Below are 15,727 nucleotides of genomic sequence, written 5' to 3'. Positions count from 1 at the left end.
ACATAAAATATAAATAAGTGTAGATTTTTTCTGACTGAATAAACGTCTGACAGACTCACCCAGTCTCAGACTGTTTCTCAGTGAACACCCTCAGGACAAAGTCCGCCTCCTTGGAGGGTTCAAAGGTCGACGGGACGATCAGGTACTCGCCCGGCGGGAGACGGAGCCTGGTGCTCACCTCTCGCAGGTTGATGAAGGTCTCTGAGCGAGCGCAGGAGGAGTGACGCAGGAAGAAGTCCTTCTTCAGGTGGACACTTGGACAGCCTCGGTACTGCAGGACAGACAGACGGATGGCGTCAGTTTTTAATGTTAAACAGTTTGAGCCGATGTAAAAGATTAAAAATGACAACAATGATAACAATAACAACAAAAACAACAACAACAACAACAACAATAATAATAATAATAATCCAAACTACAGACTGACTCACCTGCTCAGGAATCTGTGAAGGAGAAAAAACAAAGAGAAGAAGAAAAGTCAAAAATCAACAGAATCATTTCTACACTTACTGTGGCGTCACCAGGTGGTTTCTATGATCACAGCATGTGGTTACCTAACAGTTCCACAAGTGTTCAAGGTAGTTGTTATGGTGTTTGATGTGGTTCTTAGTGTTGGTAGATAGTTACTATGGTGTTTGAGATGGTTGTCAGGGTGTTTTAGATGGTTACTATGGTGTCTGAGAGGGTTATTATGGTCTTTGATATGGTTGTTAGGATGTTTGAGATGGTTACTATGGTGTTTGAGGTGGTTACTATGGTGTCTGAGGTGGTTACTATGGTCTTTGAGTTGGCTGTTAGGATGTCTGAGATGGTTACTATGGTGTTTGAGATAGTTGTCAGGGTGTTTGAGATGGTCACTATGGTATCTGAGATGGTTACTATGGTGTTTGAGATGGTTACTATGGTGTCTGAGATGGTTACTATGGTGTCTGAGATGGTTACTATGGTGTCTGAGATGGTTACTATGGTGTCTGAGGTGGTTACTGTGGTCTTTGAGATGGTTGTTAGGGTTTGTAAGATAGTTACCACTGTATTTGAGGTGGTTGATAGGATGTTAGAGAGTTGTTGCTGTTAGTGGGCCGCTGCAGGTGTTGCTGAGATATTTGAAGTGGTTACCATGGTAATACACTATGGTTTTAAGTGCTTGCTTGTTGTTAGGGTGTAGTATTTGTTTTATGTAGTATTGCTGTAGTTGGAGGGCCATAAAAAGAGCGAGCACTGTGTTTACATTGTAAGACTCCACCTCTTTGACCTCTGACCTCATAGATGGCAAAGCCAATGGCGTGCATGTCCTGCCCGTGGCGGCGGTAGCGGCGGCGGTCTTTCTGCATCAGAGCCACCAAGAAGCTGCAGGCGGCCTCATCGTCCTCGGGATCATCGTCCTCCTCCAGAAGGCAAATCTTATACTGAGGGTTGATCCAGAATGTGTCTGCAGGGAGACAAACAGCCAGAGCATCATGGGACATGTAGTCATCAGAGCAAAGACAGTGGAGTGTGTGAACAACAAACTCTTCTTTATTGTGTTTTTATAGTTTTCTATGAAACACTTGGAGTCGACTCTGTGTCAGCTAAAGGTTTCTGGACAGACCTGAACGTATGTCTATATGCTCTGAAACACGTCTGTATACTGACATATTGATAATTAGTAACTTTAATGATGATTAATAAGTTTTTTAGGTTACTGATATTTTTTTGGCTGGTGAGGACACCGGTCCTATCTTAAACTCCTCCCCCCTCCCGGCCTCACTGGGATGGTTCCTGCAGCCTCCAGCGGTGCTTCCTCTCCTCCAGCCGCCTTCAAACATCGTCGTGTTCCAGAAGCTGGTGGAGTCCTGACTGAGAGCATCCGGAGTCAAATTACAGATCTCCAACCTCGAGAACTGACGCAGGAACTCCTGGAAGGACATCCTGAGAGACAGACAGAAAGACAGACAGTTATATTGTTTGCTATATTATTCGATTATTGTGAAGCTTCAGTGGTGAGTTGCTTCAGTCTTGTAGCTGTTTGTCTCTGCTGCTGCGACTGATGATGTTGGGCTTCAATAACGTGAAAACATATTAAAGCTGTTTTCACATTTTATATCTATTTTCCAAGTCTTTCCTGAAACATTTAGTTTCTGTTTATTAATTTGTTGATTATTTTCTTGATTAATTGATATATGATGTGTGATACTCTGACATGGACCTTTGATTTACAGCAGAACCTACCAGAACTCTCCGTCCTCCATCTTGCAGAGCAACTCGTCTTTCTCTGCAGAGTCGATGGAGCTCCACTCTGAGGAGCTGAAACACACACACACACACACACACACACACACACACACAGAGAGAGACAGATCATATTACTCCCTGTTTGTATCTGAATGTTTGTTTTAAAGTGTTAAGGTGAAGCACTGACTTGTCGCTCCAGGCTCCGGTCCACTCCACCTGACCCCAGGGGTTCCTGATCCGGATCAGACGCTCCTGCCGACCGCGGTACTCCACCTGCAGAGAGGACGACAACATGCAGAACCCCCCCACCACACACACACACACACACACACACACACACACACACACACACACACACACACACAAACACACACACACACACACACACACACACACACACACTGCATCCCTTAACAAAATGTCACATCGTCTGCTAGCTAAATAAAAAGTCAGTTAACCTACAAGAACTCTAATTCTGGAAAAAACAGAAGTTTAAAGTTTTAGTGCAACAGACTTAATTACTGATTATCAGAATAATGTTTAGAGAGAAAAACCTAAACTGAGGTTTAAATTAAATCTTTCTTAATTTTAGGCTAGTTTAAAAGTTTGGTGCAACTTAAACCAGGATTTAATCTTGTTTAAAAATGAATTCTTGCTGGTTCAGCCCAGCCTCAGTCCTCTCAGGGTCTGATGCTGACGGTTGAGCTCACCTGTCGAACTCCAGTCACAGAGTAGGCGTGGCCTTTAACCAGCTTCTTGAAGGTCACCGCCTCCATGTCGAAGGCGCTGGTGATCTGAAGACAGAGGGCAGCAGAGAATGAAAACATGAACCAGCTGACAGGAACCACAGTTTAATGTTACTGCTGTTAAATACTGTCATTTATCCTGATAAGAAGTGTGTGTCTGTCTGCGTGTGTGTGTGTGTGACTGACGTCTATCGAGCAGCCCAGCAGTGAGCCTCTCTCCAGGGCTTTGCCGATGACACGATAAAGATCTCTGGGCGCTTTCTTCAGCTCGTACATCTCCGCCACGCCGCCTGTGAAGTCCTCAAAACCTTCAGTGGTGCTGCCACCAGACAACGCCTCGTATGAGCCGTTTATCCTCAAAACACACACAGTAAACAACCAGTAAATACACAGTAAACAACCAGTAAACACATAGTAAATACACAGTAAACAACCAGTAAACACATAGTAAACACACAGTAAACAACCAGCAAACACACAGTAAACAACCGGCAAACACACAGTGTGTTTACCGGTTGTTTACTTTGTGTTTACCAGTTGTTTACTGGTTGTTTACTGTGTGTTTGCTGGTTGTTTACAGTAAACACACAGTAAACGGTGGATTTTCTAACTATAATTAAAGGGACTGTTTTTCTCAGTTCTCATGTGAAAATATCTGTAGAGGATTGAGAGGAAGGTCAGACGTCAGTGAAGCAGCGAGGAGAAACAACGTGAAGAGTCAGAATATTTTCACATCTAACTCTGAGAATTCAGAGTTTATCTCAACCAAACCAGAGCTGCTGACTGTTGGAACAGTGGAAAAGACACTGTGTGTGTGTGTGTGTGTGTGTGTGTGTGTGTGTGTGTGTGTGTGTGTGTGTGTGTGTGTGTGTGTGTGTTTCAGGAGCTTTAACATGAAGCTGTGTGTCCTCAGCAGGTCAGTGGACCACTAGTCTGACTCACGCTGCAGATATACGTCCTGCTATCGGTCGCTTGCTAAAGTGGCATCACAGTGTCTGAGAAACAACAACCTAGCTAAGCTAATTATCACCTGCGACGCTAACAGTACAAACATAAACAAGCTAACAGCTGTTAGCTTTTCTTTGTGATGTAGTCATTTTAATACCAGGACTCGCCTCCCAATGTGTAAATGTTCCACCAAAACCACCAAGTTGCCCCTCGACACTTTCTGCAGCACCGCCACTGCATCCTGGGCTTAGCTCCACCCAAGTTGTTTCTGATTGGTTTGAAGAAATTCAAACAAAGCAGGGAGTTTTTTTCTCTGATAGTAGAATGTGGAGAGCTTTCTGCACCGCTGAGTGATGTGGAGAGACATCTGGCAATGAGACACTAGAGGAGGAGGGTCTTACTTGGCGTAGGCCTTCTCGACCAGAGCGCTCCAGAACTCGCTGCCTTCAGCCGAGTGGACGAACATCAGCTCTCCGTCTTTAACTGGCAGACGGTCGTCGATCACCACGTCCACCCACTCACCAAACTGCCAGAACTACAGACGGACACACGGATGTTCAACAATGATCAGTCCTGAAAGAAACAACTAGTAAAATATGACCCTTTAGCGCCATCTAGTGACAGAAACAGTTTTCAACATTGTGGAGTTGAATGCATCATGGACAGGTGAGTGGGCGTGGTCTCTGGGGAGGCGGAGACTCACCTGGAAGTGGAAGATGCCGGCGTACTCATGGCTGAAGCTCTGACCATGAGGAACGACGCGGTGGAGCAGCCGTTCGTTCAGAGTCAGAGAGCCAATCGCAGCGAGCAGCCAGCAGTCACCTGGAACACAACCGTGGAAATGCTGCATTCAGGTGCTGCCGGAATAATCAGACAAATGAAATCTGAACAACAACTAAAACAGTGAAATTTTTACGACTTATCGACTTGTTGACGTCACACACGCAGAAACGTCGGACGAGAGAAAATGTTTGGTTGGTAACTTTTTATTAATTCACATATTACATCATCAGAGTGTGACATCATGAGCTGATGATCAGTGCTCTGATTGGACGAACATCCTCTGACATGTTTACAAGAAGTGTTTGTGTGAAGCTGTAGACGGAACATCAGCTGACTCCATCATCCTGAACAGACACTCTGATGTCTGCAGGGAATCACTAATGCTACGCTAACTGCTAACATCAACAACAACATTAAGCTGCTAATGTTTCCAGCTAATGGAGTTCACATCCATCAGACGTCCATTCAACGATCAATACACTGATCAACACAAGGTCAGAGCTGATGGGCTGAGTGCTGCATTCAGGGGCCAAAAGTCTGTGGACAATCCTGTACTTTGGTCTAAAGGAAACCTGCAGTGTTTTACAGTGTGTTTCCAGTTTAAAAAGTCTAGAAAACTTTTAATTATTTTTTTTTTATGTTTTTTTCAATTATTTGATTAAACACATATGGAGTTTCTCAACATGAGTCTTTCAAAATATAACGGTTTTTTACATGAACACTGCAAAAAGAGCTCGACTGGAATGAAGCCAAATATTTTTTAATACAATCAGTTTTTCTTGGCTAAAACTAGTTTATAAATTGAGCCACTCAGAGAGTAAAGTAACAGGCCTTAAAACTAGAAAAAAAAGGAAAACAATGAACTTATTTAAGAAATACTTCATTTAAAAAAAGGGTCATTTTGTCTCCTCTTTGAGCCAATTTGAAGAATTTCTGTCTTAATTTAACAAAAAAGCTCATAATAAGATACATTTTCTTGAAACAGAATATTTTGGCTTTTTTTTGACTGAGCTAAACTGAGATTAATAATTAGGCTCCAGAAACATGACATTTCTGACATTTTATGAATGAAATAACTAATTGATTAGTGGAAAAAATATCGCCAGATGTTTGTACCAATTTTTCAACTGACAGGATTAGTTTTTCACCATTTTCTGGCATTTTATGGACCAAACAACTAATCGATTAATCCTAAAAATGAGTGACAGATTAACTGATAATGAGTTCAAGAGTTTAAGTTCAAAACTCAAAAATCTTTTCTTTAACTGTAAAAATATGCACCCTGTACACTTCAAAAAATATTTTGCAACTAAATTTTAACGGTGGCTCGTCTTCTTCAGTCTCCATTAGCTAAAGAAAAGTCTTGAGGAACAACAGAGAATTTAATATTTATTTTTAATTTATTTTGTCCAAAAATGTCTCTTAATCGTGAAGGTTGCAGACTGCTGGACTGGATGGATAAACAGCACTGGAGGAGGAATATGTGTTTCTGATTTTGTGGTGAACTGTCCCTTTAAAGACTCTGAACCTTCAACATAAAAAAGTTGATTTCAGATTCATGTTTCTATCTGATGTGTTGAAGAAATAAAAACGACACTGTGACATGTCTCTGAGCTGTGATGTCATCAGCGCCCAGCAGGTGGTGCTAAAGCATCGAGAAACAGCTGAGGGAGGCGGAGTCATACCGATCATTCCTGTCCAGTCCTGCGTTGACAACCACAGATTACACAACACACACAGAGTGAGAGCGAGGACTCCACCCTGCTGCTGGTTGGAGAACAGTTCTTTGTTCTATGACTCACACACAGTTTGTAACAAGAACAAATGATCCTGCTCAAAAATCAATCATCAATCAGAGGTGATCAGTCTGGATCTGATCCTGAACCAGCAGGAGGCTGGAAACACACAAACAAACAAAGACAAACACAGAGAGCTGAAGTATTTCCTGGAGGAAGTGATTGTCACCGCGGGGGTTCAGAGTCCTCACATCACCTCGGTTCTTACAGAGTTCTTCTGCACGTTCTAACAAACATCTTTAACACGGAACACGCTGTTTACTTTATTTCAAGAATAAAAGCACAAGGTGAAGTCACATTAATTATTTCAATCAAACTATGAAGATCTGTAAATGTTTCTTCTTTATGAACGTTATATTATTCTGTGATTTATCCTGGTTTATGTTATTACACAGTTTTGTTAAACACTCGATTCTGATTGGTCAATTACAGCTTTCTAAGTTCTGTTATTTCTGTATAACAGACCGTTGTTCTGAAGAACAGACTGTTCCAATGGACACAGTTCTGATCATAGACTCTAAAGGAACAAATTCATTTTTAAATCACTAAAATCATGTAAAAGCTTATATTTTTTGGCCAGTAACTGTGTAACAAGCAGGATAATGTACAGTCAGCAGGTTGTTATTGTACAATAAACTCCTTCAAGTGACAGTTCACCCAAAAATAAACGTCCCTCAGTGTCTCCTCCTCCTGTTCTGATGTGAGGATGATGATCTCCAGTTCATAAAACTCATAAAACATCATTTCTTCTCTGTGCTGTTAGTGATGTCATACTGTAGTTCTTCTGTCAGTGTAGTGCATGATGGGATACGGTATAGGCTGTAATAACTGTCACTGTACATCAGACGGCTCAGTGACACGCCCACAGACTGAGTGTGAGGTCACATGACCCACTGACAGGACTCACCCAGCGCTCCCTGACAGATGTCCGTCCTGGTGGCTCCGCCCACGATGAACTGAGGGTTGTCTGCCAGCTCCTGAAACAGCCAATCAGAAACACCTCTCTCTGTTACATCACTTTACATAAACAGGAAGTTAGGTACAGTTACAGTTTGAGTCAAACGTGTCACTTCTTCTTCTCTGATTCTGATAATGAAACCTGTGGATGTATTAATGAACCTCACTGTCTGATTTTTATGGATCTGCTATAGCATCAGTCTGTTAGCATGTTAGCATTAGCCACGTTCTCACCGTTGGTCTCTTCCACTCCACCCCTCTGGTTTTGGAGGTGAACGGTCCGAGTTCTTTGAAGCCCAGTGAGGGAGGTTCTGCAGGGAACATGGGGTCCTCAAACAGGTATCCGTTCTGCAGACAGTCCTCCTTCAGGGCCTGGTAGTCCTGGTTCTGGTGGCGGACGGCCTGCTGGATTGAGCCCAGACCTCCAGCCTTCGCTCGCTCCCTCTCAATCCTACTGGACATGCCTCCGGACATCCTGATCCAGAACACATGAGAACCCTGGTTCAGACATTCAGGTTCCTGTCAGGATCATCTTTAATAACTTTACTGATCCTCTGACGTGTCATCTAGCGCCACCATCAGGCCAACATGTGAACTTATCCAACACTTTGGTTTATGACCAAACACCTGCAGAACTACTGACACTTCCATCAGCCTCAGCTGCACTCTGTTTACTGATCATTAGCTAATGTTAGCATGCTAACATGCTAAAATAAGATGGCAAACAAGACTAACACTATACCTGCTAAACATGATCATGTTAGCATGGTGAGCATGTTAGCAGTTAGTGGACTAGGATCAATACTTTGATTCTCACAAACTTCTCATTTATTGATTGTTAAAATGTTGAAAATAAAATGATAAAATGTTTTCCTGCATCATATCCAAACTTTTTCAGCGATATTGTAAGTCTGTTTACAGCCTAATGCTAACTTTTGTTTATTAGTGAAGAAACATCAAAATCAAAAACTTAAAAATTTCTCCTTTAATCTCAAATCCTGTTGGCTGCAGCAAATACGAAAATTACAAGCTACAATCCTACAGCGCCCCACAGTGGTTGGATGACATTATAGCTGCCAGCCTGACACACAGCGTGGCTAACGTTAGCTGCAGCGTGGCTAACGTTAGCTGCAGCCTGACACACAGCGTGGCTAACGTTAGCTGCAGCGTGGCTAACGTTAGCTGCAGCCTGACACACAGCGTGGCTAACGTTAGCAGTGCTAACAGCAGCAGCAGCTCCGCCTGCAGGTTTATGTCTGTGTCTGTGTTTAATGTGATCACGTTTCTCCAGTCGAGTGAATATATATCAGCTTATTCTGTCACAGTCTACATTTATCTGTCCGACTTTGCTGATGTAAACATCCGGTGTTGCCATGGCGATCGGTTCACACGCACTGGGCGAGAGGAGCTGCTGCCTGACAGAGACGCAGCCCTGATTAGTGGCGTGCAGCTGCATAAAATCTTAGAGGCAACAGAAAACTGACATCATGCATGAATGAAATATTGATAAATACTTAACATATTTAATTTTTTTTTACAAATTTTAAACTACTAGTATTTCTGGTGCCGACTAGTGTGTGTGGGGACGTTTAATCGTATAGTCGTCCCCGCCATGTGATGGTTACCATATTTTGAAGGGGTCATGCTTTTACCTGTCTGGACATGAAAAACACCTGATCCAGTCCTTCTGACAGTAAAATGTTGTGTTCAAAGACGATCAACTGCAATAATTCTGTTCTCAGTAGAAGAAAATGTGGGTAAGAAAACTGCTGCATGAAAAAAATACCATCAAAAACCATGAAACTGATATGATTTAAAAAAAAACATGATATGATGATGATCATACCACCGAGCCCTACTTCATTACAAACAAACAAAACAATAAAACATTAATACAAAACAAAACAAACAAAATAACAAAATAACAAAACTACAAAACAATAAAACAGCACATCACTGAGTTACAGAGATAATAATCAATAATTTAATCAATAATGTAAAGAATGATGAGCAAAGTGAAGCTCTTTGTCTGAGAGCTGAGCAGCACTTTACTGTCTGCTGACTCTGCTGGTTCCTGGAGCTCCACCAACATACCACACTGGAACCAGACCGGACCAGACAGGAACCACACTGGAACCAGACCGGACCAGACAGGAACCAGACCGGACCAGACAGGAACCACACTGGAACCAGACCGGACCAGACAGGAACCACACTGGAACCAGACCGGACCAGACCGGACCAGACAGGAACCACACTGGAACCAGACCGGACCAGGCAGGAACCACACTGGAACCAGACCGGACCAGGCAGGAACCACACCAGAACCAGACTGAACCAGACCGGACCAGACAGGAACCACACTGGAACCAGACTGAACCAGACCGGACCAGACAGGAACCACACTGGAACCAGACCGAACCAGACAGGAACCACACTGGAACCAGACCGGACCAGACAGGAACCACACTGGAACCAGACCGGACCAGGCAGGAACCACACCAGAACCAGACTGAACCAGACCGGACCAGACAGGAACCACACTGGAACCAGACTGAACCAGACTGGACCAGACAGGAACCACACCAGAACCAGGAACCACACCAGAACCAGACTGAACCAGACCGGACCAGACAGGAACCACACCGGAACCAGACTGGACCAGACCGGACCAGACAGGAACCACACCAGAACCAGGAACCACACCAGAACCAGACTGAACCAGACCGGACCAGACAGGAACCACACCGGAACCAGACTGAACCAGACCGGACCAGACAGGAACCACACTGGAACCGGACTGAACCAGACTGGACCAGGCAGGACCAGAATGGACCAGATGGAACCAGACTGGTCCAAATGGAACCACGTGGAACCAGACTGGGACCAGCAACCACCAACTGGTTTGATTCCAGTTCCACTCTGTCATCTGTTAGAACACTAAGAACGTCACTGAGACGATTCACCGACAGTCTGGTCCAGGAGGTTTAGAACGTTTGTTCCAGAATCTCAGGGTCCACCTGAACAGATGAGTTCTTGTTTACAAACGTTACACGGTGCGTTCAGGGGACCTTCTTTGACAGTTTGTGTTTCAGATCATATTAATATAAATATCACTGACTGTCAGTCATCAGGTCTGTGGATGAAGTCTGTTATTCTGATGAGCTGAAACACAAAACCTTTATGTATTGCTTTAATTTCACTTGACTTACCTGATTTTTATTGGTTATTGATCCTTTTTATCCTCATCATTAACCCACGAGTATCAGCCAATCAGAGGCAGCGTTTACACAAATTAATATTTACTTAAAAAAAACTCCTTCAGGTGTGTTTACATGGAGCCTCTGAAACATTTATAGAGTTTCTTCTCTCTTATTCAATAATTCATTCAGTTTGATTTTACTTTGTTTTCTTTTGTTACTGACTTTGTTTGTTCTGTTATTTATTTCCTGTTTGTTTACAGATGTTTTCTGTCTGATGAAGTAATATTTTTGTCTGTTTTGACATTTTTTCCACATTTTTATTCGCTGAAACTGCGGCAAATAATAAAATAAATAAAGTTTTATTATAAATGTTCACTTTATTTACAGTAAGAGATAATTATTTGATGATCTGTGACGCAGCTGCAGGAGGTCGTCTCTGATTGGTTAATAAACAGGATGAAGTTTCTGCTGAATCAGCCTAAAATCAGTGAAAACAGCTGATCAGACTCACACACACAAACCACGGATGAACACATGAATCACACACACTCACTCTCACACACACACGACAACAGCCCAGTGAAACCAGTTTAGACCAGTACAAACACTCACCGGTCGGTGGGTCTGCAGTTCCTGATGTGTCTGTAGTCCTCTGCAGAGTCAGTACTGTGTGTAGTACTGTGTGTAGTACTGTGTGTACAGCTGTAGTCCTGTGAGCTGTACTTCTGATGCTGTTGTAGATGCTCTGCTGCAGTACCGAGCCCCGCCCGGCGGGAGGGGCGGACCCTCAACATCAGCATGACAAAGAGACCAAACAAACACTTCCGGTTTTGTGACGTTTTATTTTAACTGAATAAAATCAACAAAAAGAAGAAAACAAACAAACAAGCTGTTGATGTATTTCTACATTTTCTTCTTTTTACTAATGTCAAAAGCTTCATTCATTAAAAAAAAAAACCCTCCACGTCCACAGACGCCGGTAGGAGACACGCTGCGTCATGACGTCATCACGCCGATGACCCTGCGGTTGATGACATCTGCTGCTGCTGCTGCTTATTCACTTCATATTTTATATAATTTTGTTTATTTCTGTTTATCTTTGTTTATATTTATTCTCATTTCTAATGTCCATATTATGTTTCATATATTTCATTTACTTGTTCTGTATCTTTCCAAACTGTTGGTTTCTTGTTGTTGTCAATAAAACATTTGGTGTTTCTGATGTAATTATTATTTTTCTCATTTTGTTTCTATGTATGTTTGCATAAACACAGTAACATTACAAAAATATAAATAAATAAATAAAAAATATATAAATATAAATATATTTGTAAATATTATAAACATTTGATATAATTTGAATTTGGATTCATAAATAAATTTAACAATAAAAGATTGTTTATTGACAGCTGAGTTAAATGATATATTGTTGAGGACACGTGAAAACAGTTTCGCTCTGCTCTGTGTATTTATGCTAAGCTAGGCTAAAGGCATGTTGGACACAGAAGTAAACATGGACGGTGACAGTGGGACAGACACACGTGTTCAGCCTGTTAAAGGTTTGTGGATAATTTTATTGACTTTACATGATTCTGTCAGTCAGGTAGTGTGTAGCATACATCGTTAGCATCATTAGCAGCGACAGGAAGAGAAGCTGCAGCTGTAAACTGAAATGTGACGTCCTGCAGTAACACTGAAGCTCTGGATGGCGGCGGCGGCGGCGGCGGCAGAGCGACAGCTCAGATCATGGAGAAGTTTAACCACTGCAGGAAGAAGAAGAAGACAGGGATCATTTATTCATGGGGTGTTTCCTGATCCCTGAGCAGCTCCTGACTCTGAACGTGATAAAAACTGGTTCTAAGGTTCTTGTTTGTTCTCACCTGGCTGAAGTTGAGCTCGATGGAGCCGCTGTCGTCGGTGTCGAGCTTCTTAAAGACTCCTGAGGAAGAAGACGAGTCACATGAAAGGTTTTCATTTAGAAGCTGCTCATTGGTTAGCTGCATTAGCTCATTAACATTTATAGCTAACTTTTGACATATTGATTTGTATCTAGAAACTACAATACCCATGAGCCTCAGCTGCTGTCATTGATTTTCAAGTTTTCAAAACGTAAATCTCTCCGTGTGAATCACAGATGTTGTTTCAGACATCGAACCAAAACCACGTTCAACATGAACCGCAGCTGATCACATGAATCAGCTGATCAATCATTTCATTCCTGCAGCTCTCTGTTGACTCAAAAATAGTAAACTGATTTAAGCTCTTTGATTGGACGTTCCCTCCTGAAATGCACCCTGGGAGTTGTAGCCATCTATCTGAAAGTTTTTCTTCATTTTAATTTCTTTAGCTGTCAGACTGTTACTCACTGAACATCATCTCCAGCCTCATCAGGCAGCCGACAAAGTTGTCGAAGTCGATGGTCATGTCAGGGTCCGAGTATCGAGCCACCAGCAGCTGGTAGATGGTGTTGTTGAGGGTGAAACCTGGAGGACGAAGAGGACCATCATCATCATCATCATCATCATCATCATCATCACACTAACACAGCTGAACAGTCAGACGTCTCAGCAGTGACTTTATGATTCGATATTTGGTTAAAGGTGTCGAGACAAAATGAAACTGAGTCTGAAGGTGCAACAAATAAAGTAAATAAAAAACAGAAATGTTGTTTCCACAAATCAAAACATCAAGTCAGCGGAAGAAAAACAGATTAACAGCTGCTTACACTGCTAACAGGTGCTAACAGATGCTAACAGTGCTAACAGCTGCTAACAGTGCTAACAGGCGCTAACAGATGCTAACAGTGCTAACAGCTGCTAACAGTGCTAACAGGCGCTAACAGATGCTAACAGTGCTAACAGCTGCTAACAGTGCTAACAGGCGCTAACAGATGCTAACAGTGCTAACAGCTGTTGACTGTGCTAACAGAGCTAACAGATGCTAACAGTGCAAATGAAGCTCCAGCAGGATGTAACGTACCGTCACCTTCAGTCTACTGACAGTAAAGTCAGTAAAGATCCAGAGAGCAGCAGAGAGAAACAAACAGACATCATTATTCATTAACACAGAAGAAGAAACACACAACACTTCAGACAGAGAAGAAGAAGAAGAAGAAGAAGAAGAAGAAGAAGAAGAAGGACAAGAAGAAGGAGAAGGAGAAGGAGAAGGAGAAGGAGACATTAGTATGCAGCAGCAGAAGAAAAAAGCCTCGACAGTAAAGTGTTTTATTATGAAAGTCCAGAGTGGGAGGAAGACTTCCTGTGAGACACTGAGGTGTGACTGTCAGTGAGTCAGCTGGGAACCACCGGGACTCCGTCCAACAGACTGAAGTGATTCTCTGGAATCATCTGATGGATCAGATTCATTTCAGAGACAAAGAAGACAAGTGTCTTCTGAGGAAAAATGTTGATGAGCAGAAGCTCTGATCAACAGGAAGTAAACCCCATCAAAGGTTTACTGATGACATCATAAATAAACAGTTTACAGCTGATGAAGTCAGTCTGAGGCCAGAACTTCCTGTCCTGCAACATTAACATGCAACAAACAGTGTGGAGGTCAAAGGTCACTCAGAACATTAAATGATCTTCATGACGATAAGCAGGAACAGAAACAGCTGCTGAGTCTGAAACCTCACAGGAACGTCTTAGGAACAGATGTGAAGATGTTCTCTGAATGTGAGGTCTCGAACAAAACTTGTGTGGAACACAAATGTTTTTTCAAATATCGAAACAAAAACATGCAGACGAGGAGCCACAGCTGACCACATGACCAATCAATAATGGCTTTAGGACTCATTCCTGCAGCACTCTCTTACTGTTTAATGCTAACGTAAGTTTCTAATGCTAACATTAGTTTTTAATGCTAATTAGTTTCTAATGCTAACGTAAGTTTCTAATGTTAGTTTTTAATGCTAATCTTTAAGCTCTTTGATTGGATGTTTCTACCTGAAATGCACCTTGGGAGTTATAATCAATGTCTGTCTGAAACTTTTCCCACATTTTATTTTCTTTGTCTTCAGACTGACTTGAGATCAACCTTTAATGTCTGAATCTCTTTGTGGTATCAACACCTTCATTTCTTTACATTGTGGAAAAGGAAACGACTTCATCCTGGTGTGATGTTCGAGGTTTTTATACCTTTCTTTCCCAGCAGTTCTGTTTATGGACTCAAATCTGAACATTTAAATTTGGTTCTGTTTGAGAAGAACACAGGTAGATCCGTCCTCTGAAGTCAGACGTTGACAGTCAGTAATGTAACATATATATTCATATCCAGTGTGTTTGTGTTTCCTGCAGAAACAGCAGAAGAAGAAACACAGACTGACCTGCATCTTTGAAGGCGACTCTCATCTCCGGCGTGCTCATGGTGCCTGAGTTGTCCGAGTCATTCTTCTTGTAAATGGACTGCAGCGAAGCAGACAGACAGGTCAGGTGGGGTCACAGGTTTAAAGGGTTAAAGGTCAAAGGTCACTGAGGTCTTACCAGGTATCTCTGCACCTTCTTCCACAGGGTGGCGAACTCTGCGAGGCCGAGCTTCCCGTTCCCGCTGTCCTGCTCCGCTGTTAATGATCATTTTTGTTCAGATTCAGTTTTCCCATGAGTCTCCTGTTTTTCCTCTCCTTATTCCCTCTCAACATCATAATTCGAATGTTTTTCTCCAAATTTCTGACAAATTTTCACACTTTTTTTTCCTTTTCATTGTCACAAACTGTTTCTGATCCTGAACAGCAAGTAAAACACCTGCGACTCTAAAAGTCGACCGTTTCCACCTGCACAACAAGACAGCGGCTGCAAACCAGAACGTTTCCTGTTTCTTACAGGAAGTTAAAGTAAAGGAGTGTGTAGCTAATGTTAGCGGTTGGTCTTACCTGTAAATGTTTTTTTAAATCAGATCTTAAGACAAGATAACGGTGAATTCTTAATGATAATGAACTGTCTTCAAAGAGGTGGAGAGTGGGTGGAGCTGAGGCAGCTGAATGAAGCAGTTAGCCACCTGTAACAGCACCCACCTGTCACTCAAAGAGGCCACACCCTTCATTATACATAACTCTAAGCCTAACTTCAGTCGTGTACAGTCGTCATGA

At 42.4% G+C, this 15,727-nt stretch overlaps 2 protein-coding genes across 2 annotated transcripts in view; both read right to left on the bottom strand.

Moving 5' to 3' along the window:
* Positions 1-55: 55 nt before the first annotated feature.
* On the bottom strand, positions 56-7,915 carry LOC146329287 (calpain-1 catalytic subunit-like). Its single transcript, XM_084714411.1, has 12 exons — positions 7,676-7,915; positions 7,392-7,461; positions 4,609-4,727; positions 4,307-4,440; positions 3,144-3,312; positions 2,922-3,005; positions 2,399-2,484; positions 2,209-2,283; positions 1,748-1,908; positions 1,260-1,429; positions 432-443; positions 56-271 (listed from the first exon to the last, which is right to left on the bottom strand). Exons 1-12 carry the CDS (start codon positions 7,913-7,915, stop codon positions 56-58), a joined length of 1,536 nt encoding a protein of 511 aa, XP_084570537.1.
* A 4,282-nt stretch (positions 7,916-12,197) lies between these two features.
* Positions 12,198-15,727, bottom strand: part of LOC146329286 (calpain-2 catalytic subunit-like) — a 30,403-nt gene continuing 26,873 nt past the window's right edge. Inside the window, exons 17-21 of the mRNA XM_084714520.1 lie at positions 15,126-15,194; positions 14,969-15,047; positions 13,011-13,127; positions 12,525-12,583; positions 12,198-12,407 (exon numbers count right to left, since the gene is read on the bottom strand). Coding sequence (XP_084570646.1) covers positions 12,384-12,407; positions 12,525-12,583; positions 13,011-13,127; positions 14,969-15,047; positions 15,126-15,194 — 348 coding nt within the window. The 3' untranslated portion in view covers positions 12,198-12,383. The remainder of the gene's footprint in view (positions 12,408-12,524; positions 12,584-13,010; positions 13,128-14,968; positions 15,048-15,125; positions 15,195-15,727) is intronic.

The sequence above is a fragment of the Lutjanus erythropterus genome, chromosome 3 (genome assembly GCF_056507025.1).
Source record: "Lutjanus erythropterus isolate fLutEry1 chromosome 3, fLutEry1.hap2, whole genome shotgun sequence".
Lineage (NCBI taxonomy): Eukaryota > Metazoa > Chordata > Actinopteri > Lutjaniformes > Lutjanidae > Lutjanus > Lutjanus erythropterus.
The sequence above is the reverse complement of the archived record's forward strand: the minus strand, read 5'-3'. Positions and strand labels throughout refer to the sequence as shown.

Coding starts and splice junctions, on each gene's coding strand:
- LOC146329287 (XM_084714411.1), bottom strand. CDS start 7,915: ATGTCCGGAGGCATGTCCAGTAGGATTGAGAGGGAGCGAGCGAAGGCT. Junction 4,441..4,608: donor CCGGCATCTTCCACTTCCAG/GTGAGTCTCCGC, acceptor GTCCGTCTGTAG/TTCTGGCAGTTTGGTGAGTG. Junction 2,485..2,921: donor CTGTGACTGGAGTTCGACAG/GTGAGCTCAACC, acceptor TCCTCTCTGCAG/GTGGAGTACCGCGGTCGGCA.